Genomic DNA, 5,857 nt, shown 5'->3' with positions numbered 1-5,857 from the left:
GTCCCAGGCAAAACTGGATGAACTGATCACCTCTGTTCATCTGTCCCATCTAGAAGGCTGCTCAAAGTTTCCCAGGCTCTGCATCAAGCTCTTCCACTGTTCACTGGAACTTCCCTGGTCAGGTTGGGCAAATGCTAATTTGCAGTAATGGTGAATTTATCGCTGACATTTCTTCAGTTCCCCTCCATGGCATCTGCTTCTTCTTTACCATAATGCTGTCTGTTGAAATACACAACATTCTTTTTCTTCCCTCGAGCTACGCAGGGTGACCTTTCTTTTCACATTTTCCCAAGCCACTTCCATTATGTCAAAATAAAACAGTCCTGTGTGGCCATTGCTCATGACCTTGTTTCCTGCCATGTGAAGATCTTTCTCTTTCTTCTCCTTCTTCTTCTTTTTTTTTCCTTTAGAGACAGGATCTCTTTCTGTCACCCAGACTGCGGTGCAGTGGCACGGTTGTAGCTTGCTGAAGCCTCAAACTCCTGAGCGCCTCTCACCCAGCCTCCTGAGTAGCTGGGACTACAGGTACACACCACACCACCATGACTTGCTAATCTTTCATATGCATACTGTTCTAGAGATAGGGTGTTTCTCTGTCACCCATGCTGAAGATCAGCTGCTCTTTCTAATGTGTGGTTAGATAAGAGTATCTATCTCCCAGGTGATAAAATACTACCTGGAATAAAGGTGTCTTTAAAGTAATCCCAGAGAAGAAAACATTTTTATAGTACAACAGGCAGAGAAAAGAGAGTATTTGTTAAGGCAAGACTTTCACCACTCCCAGTACAATAATCTGTTTGTTACCTGCATACCTTACAAAGGCTGGCGCTGCTGGGGGTACAAAGTAGATGCCAGACTTCACAACAGTTAGATTCATCTTTAGAAAGCTATTGGATCAAACCTTTGTGCAAATTTCCAGCTTTTTTCCATCCAAAATATGTGTCCATTATAAAAGGATCTCAAGAGCATAATTGTCAAGAAAGTCTGTGTCCGTGAGGATTTTAATGTCTTTCATGAAATTTGTTCCCATCATTACTCAAGATATTGTATAAAGAGTATTCCACACAGACAAAGGACTCAGTAATGATTGATTGACCAGAGAATGGTCATCACCGAATGTACCACAATCATTTATGCAAGGGGCCCTCAGGAATCTGTATGATTCCATGGGCATCCTCAGGAATCTGTATGATTCCATGGGCATCGTTTTCTTTTCCTTTGAGAAAGAAACAGATAGTGTTTTGTATTAGGCTTCTTGTGTGTGTCATGAGGGGGAAAGATATGAAAAGAAACTTGATTAGAGCATAAATGTGGGCCCAGGGTATAGGAAAGAATGAAGGCATAAAGGAAGAAAACATAAATTATAGACAGGCAAATCAAAGCTATTAAAACTTATATATATATATATATATATATATTTTTTTTTTTTTTTTTTTTTTTTGAGACAGAGTCTTGCTCTGTTGCCCAGGCTGGAGTGCAGTGTCCTGATCTTGGCTCACTGCAACCTCTGCCTCCCTGGTTCAAGTGATTCTCTTTCCTCAGCCTCCTGAGTAGATGGGATTACAGGTGCACACCACCATACCCAGGTAATTTTTGTATTTTTAGTAGAGACGGGGTTTCACTGTATTAGTCAGGCTGATCTCAAACTCCTGACCTCGTGATCTACCCTCCTTTGCCTCCCAAAGTGCTGGGATTATAGGCATGAGCCACTGTGTCTGGCCAAAAACTGATAATTTTTTAACAGTAAAAATGTACATTCATTTGACCAAAAAGATTCTATAAAGCAAGGTTTTGCTGTTCTTGGCAGCACTACCATGCCCAAACTGCCTTAGGAGATGAATATCAGAGTCAAATTTAAAAGCACCTGAAATTTAAAACAAAAACCAATTTACTTTATATTTAAGGAAAGCAAGCAGATGGGCCTGCTAATAATGTCAAAGTCTAGTTTGCAAAGAGAAAAACAAATCTGGAACCTGAAGTCAAATGAGTTCAAAGTAAAAAGCAAACCAAGAAACAGAAACAAACAGAGACAGAAGTTACTCCCAATTCCCTCAAACTGTGAAATTCTGGAACTTCTCTTTCTTTCTCCCCTTCTTCTTCTCTCACCTGGAAGAGGAGCAGGGTGAACACATCAGGGGTTGTCAGTTCCGCAGATGGTGCCACATTCGTAAACCACAAACTCCAGGAGAATGCAGGAAGCTTAGTCACAGCCAAAGCTCTCTTTGGATCTTCCACATGGGCTTCAAGACAAAAAAAGAAAAAAAAAAAAAGAGTTAGCTTGAGAATATCATTATATCTACTAATTTGAACCACACAAAATTACAGGTTTTATAGGTAAAATGAGTGCATGTTGGCAATTTCTAATGATTAACCCTAACACATTATGCTTTTGAATATATAAATATTCAGATCTTAAACATATGCAGTTAAATACAAAATCAGGTATATTCCTGCTTCCATAATTAAAACAAAGAGAGTTTCCTTTGGTCACCACTCCTTCTGACATAAGGTATGGACCAGGTTCAGGAGCCCGAGAAGTCTTGTCGGGGTCATTTCTCCACCTCTCACTTGTCCTGCTGTCTTGGTTGGCCATTATGTTCTGAACTGCCTCATAAAACACCTGCTATGACTCCACTTTCCCCTAATATGGTGGCTTTCCATCCTTGGCTCTTCGTTGGCCTTATTGGTGTACTTTATAAACTGGTTCTCATTTCCAAACTGGCATTATTATTGTAATGATTCCTGCTGCTCCCCATATTTACTGTCTTTCTCCTGATCTCTTTCACCTGTACATTTCCTACACTGTCTCCTGTGCTTCCTTTACCCCATAATCATTGCCCAAGTGTGTCCTCTTTCTTCCCCTTGGGACATTTCCTTTGCCTGCTCTCATGTATGCAGAGATGGCTCTTGGTTTTCCTTCTGAAATCTCATAATTTGGAGGTAAACTTGTTAGTAAGGCCACTCAGAAACCTCATCACTATCTCTCTCATTTTCTAGTTTCTAGAAATAAGACCCAAAGAACTCACTGCCTCAGCTCTTTCAGTTCCGGCCGAACTAGGTTGATCAAACTTGAACTTCTGAGTGCTGATCAAAACCTGTAAAACCAAGTAGACAGACCATCTACAAATCTTCACTGTTAATACCATAAAGAATGAAAAGGTCACCAATTGGTAAGACTATACGTGCAATAATTAAATTTATGTATCAACTTGGCTAGGCTAAAAAATGACCAGGTAGCTGGTAAAACATTATTCTGGGTGTCTATCAGAGCATTTTGGGAGGACATCAGCATTCGAATTGAACTTAGTAAAGCAGATGGCTCTCACCAATAAGGGCAGGCTTCACTCAATCTGTTGAAGGCCTGAATAAAACAAAAAGGTAGAGGAAGGGAAAATTTGCTTCTTTTCTTCTTGAGCTAGGATATCATCTTCTCCTGCCCTTGGACTTTAGTGCTCCTGGTTCGTGGGCCTTCAGACTTAAAACCAGGATTGACACCTTCAGCTTCCCTGGTTCTCAGTTCTTTGGACTTGGACTGAATTACACTGCCAGCTTTCCCGGTTCTTTAGCTTGTAGATGGCAGATCATGGGACTTCTTGCCCTCCACAATTGTGTGAATCAATTTCCATTTTATTTACATATCCAGTCATGCATTGCTTAAAAATGGAGATACGTTCTGAGAAATGCATTAAGTGATTTCATCACTGTGCTAACATCACAGAGTATAATTACACAAACCTAGACAGTATAGACTACTACACACCTAGGCTACATGCTGTAGCCTGTAACATAATGATAAGTATGTCTGTATTTAAACATATCTAAATGTAGAAAAGGTACAGTAAAAATATGGTATAATCTTATGGGATCACCATCATATTTGCAATCCTTTGTAGACTGAAATGTCATTGTGTGTTGCATGCCTGTAGACACACACACACACACACACACACACACACACACACACACAGACATCCTATTGGTTCTGTTTGTCTGAAGAGCCCTAATACAATACGTTATACATTGATATTGACTCTAGTTCAAAATTCATGGTTTTGATGAAACATATAAGAAGATGGGTCATAGGCGTGTGTCCTGATGATGATTGGGTGGGAGGCATCATTTGGGACAAACCCAGGGCATCAGCTTATAGGTATCAAGAGCTCAACAAGAGCACTTTATAGCAAAGACCATCACGAGACCTCTCAGAAGTTATGAAAAATGTTTCTATTAAAAGTTTCTTCATGACAGATGACATTTATGGATAAAACAGGGATTAGCAGGATTCTTCAAATACTTTTGAACACTGACCTTCATTTCTACCAGGCAGTGGGGTCCCATGTGCAGGGCTGTGGGAAGTGCTAGTCTGGGAAATATTACGCTTCACTGTCTGTAGAGAATCTGAAAAAAATAATAGAGTCAACTGAAATGCAGTTTGGTGTCATTCTTGCCATGTATCATAATTCTAAATCATACTGGTGCTCAAATACTCTTCCCTGTAAAAACCTTTCCTAAGTTCACATTCTAAATAATTGCTGTAGTCATCAGTGAGCTTTTAAATATATAAATAGTTTCAAGTTTGCACATTTTTATTACCCATTCCCTAACAAACGTTTAATCTGATGTGAAAATTGTTAAGGGAAACATCCAGGTAGAAAGTCCTTGACTCTTAAGGACTCAGGTACATACTTAGGGTAGTTCATGGCCCTAGTCTCTGGGGTACCACATGTTTCTTCAAATCACAGATTCAAAATCAAGAATGATAACACAGCGATTGTATAGAAAAAAATAACCAAAATTGCTTTGCTTCTGTCATTCTATGGGACCACTTAGGGTTTTTACTTGTGTTTAAAATTTTAAACAGTAAAAAAGAGTGTGAACTTCATGCTGTAATATTTTTGGCTTTTTAGACACAAATTTTAAGTACATAAAATATTTTTACAAGACTCAGTAACATCATTAAAATTACAGTTTTCTTCTCTTTAAAATTGGTATTTGTTTTAAAACGAAAGAGCAAATCAAGAAAGGCATAATTATTACTGATTATTACAGGATTATTACTGAAAAAGAAATGTATGGACACAGGAGGAAGGGGTTAAGAAATGATCCAGTGTGGGTACTGAAAACACCAATAAGCCACAGCTTCCAGGGAGTGCCTAAGACAGAGCTGGCTCACGGTGCTATCATAGCATGTAAGGAAAACTGTGGACTACAGGCCACCACCATCAGGTGTCCAGATAGATAACCCCATAGCCCCACGGGGAAAACACAATCTTTAATTATGATATAGCCGACACCATTCAAAGCACTACTCTAAATCCTTTATGTGAATTAAGTTTTTTAAAATTTATTTTTCACAAATAACCCAAATCTGTTTACCATTATTATCCTACGTTACAGAAGGAGAAACTGAAGCTCCTAAAGTTTAACCATCTAACCAACCCAGTTAAAACTGCTAGTCACCCTAGGCTATTAACTCAGGCAGTCTAACTCAGGTATCACAATATTATGTTGCTGTCTCCAGCTTTGACTCTGTCTGAACAGCGTCATGCTATCTAACTAAAAAGCTAAGGGAATTAAAATGAGCCATAGAGCTCAATTTCATAAAAGGAGAGAAAATATTGGGGTAAAGTGATAATGCAGAGTTTAAAATATTTTTGTAAAAGTGCCAGAGATTATTACCAGTGTGATCACTGCCCGCCCCCCACCCCCCCAAAAAAGAGGGAGGCTGAGAAATAGCGATATCAGAGGAAGGAAATAAAGGAGGGGAGACTAAATTCTCTTTTAGCATTCAGATTCCACAAATCACATTTCTTTGTTACCAACTAAGGAAAAGTAATACTTGATCTAACATTTCATT

General features: G+C 39.0%; 1 protein-coding gene across 1 annotated transcript in view; it reads right to left on the bottom strand.

The window, feature by feature from the left end:
- Nucleotides 1-2,685: 2,685 nt before the first annotated feature.
- Nucleotides 2,686-5,857, bottom strand: part of LOC101048629 (putative uncharacterized protein CLLU1-AS1) — a gene marked incomplete at its 5' end in the record, with an annotated part of 209,924 nt that continues 206,752 nt past the window's right edge. Inside the window, 2 exons of the mRNA XM_074403467.1 lie at nucleotides 2,686-2,961; nucleotides 4,309-4,398. Coding sequence (XP_074259568.1) covers nucleotides 2,798-2,961; nucleotides 4,309-4,398 — 254 coding nt within the window. The remainder of the gene's footprint in view (nucleotides 2,962-4,308; nucleotides 4,399-5,857) is intronic.

Source organism: Saimiri boliviensis, chromosome 7 (genome assembly GCF_048565385.1).
Source record: "Saimiri boliviensis isolate mSaiBol1 chromosome 7, mSaiBol1.pri, whole genome shotgun sequence".
NCBI classification, from domain to species: domain Eukaryota; kingdom Metazoa; phylum Chordata; class Mammalia; order Primates; family Cebidae; genus Saimiri; species Saimiri boliviensis.
Note: the sequence above shows the minus strand (reverse complement) of the source record. Positions and strands in the feature narration are given on the sequence as shown.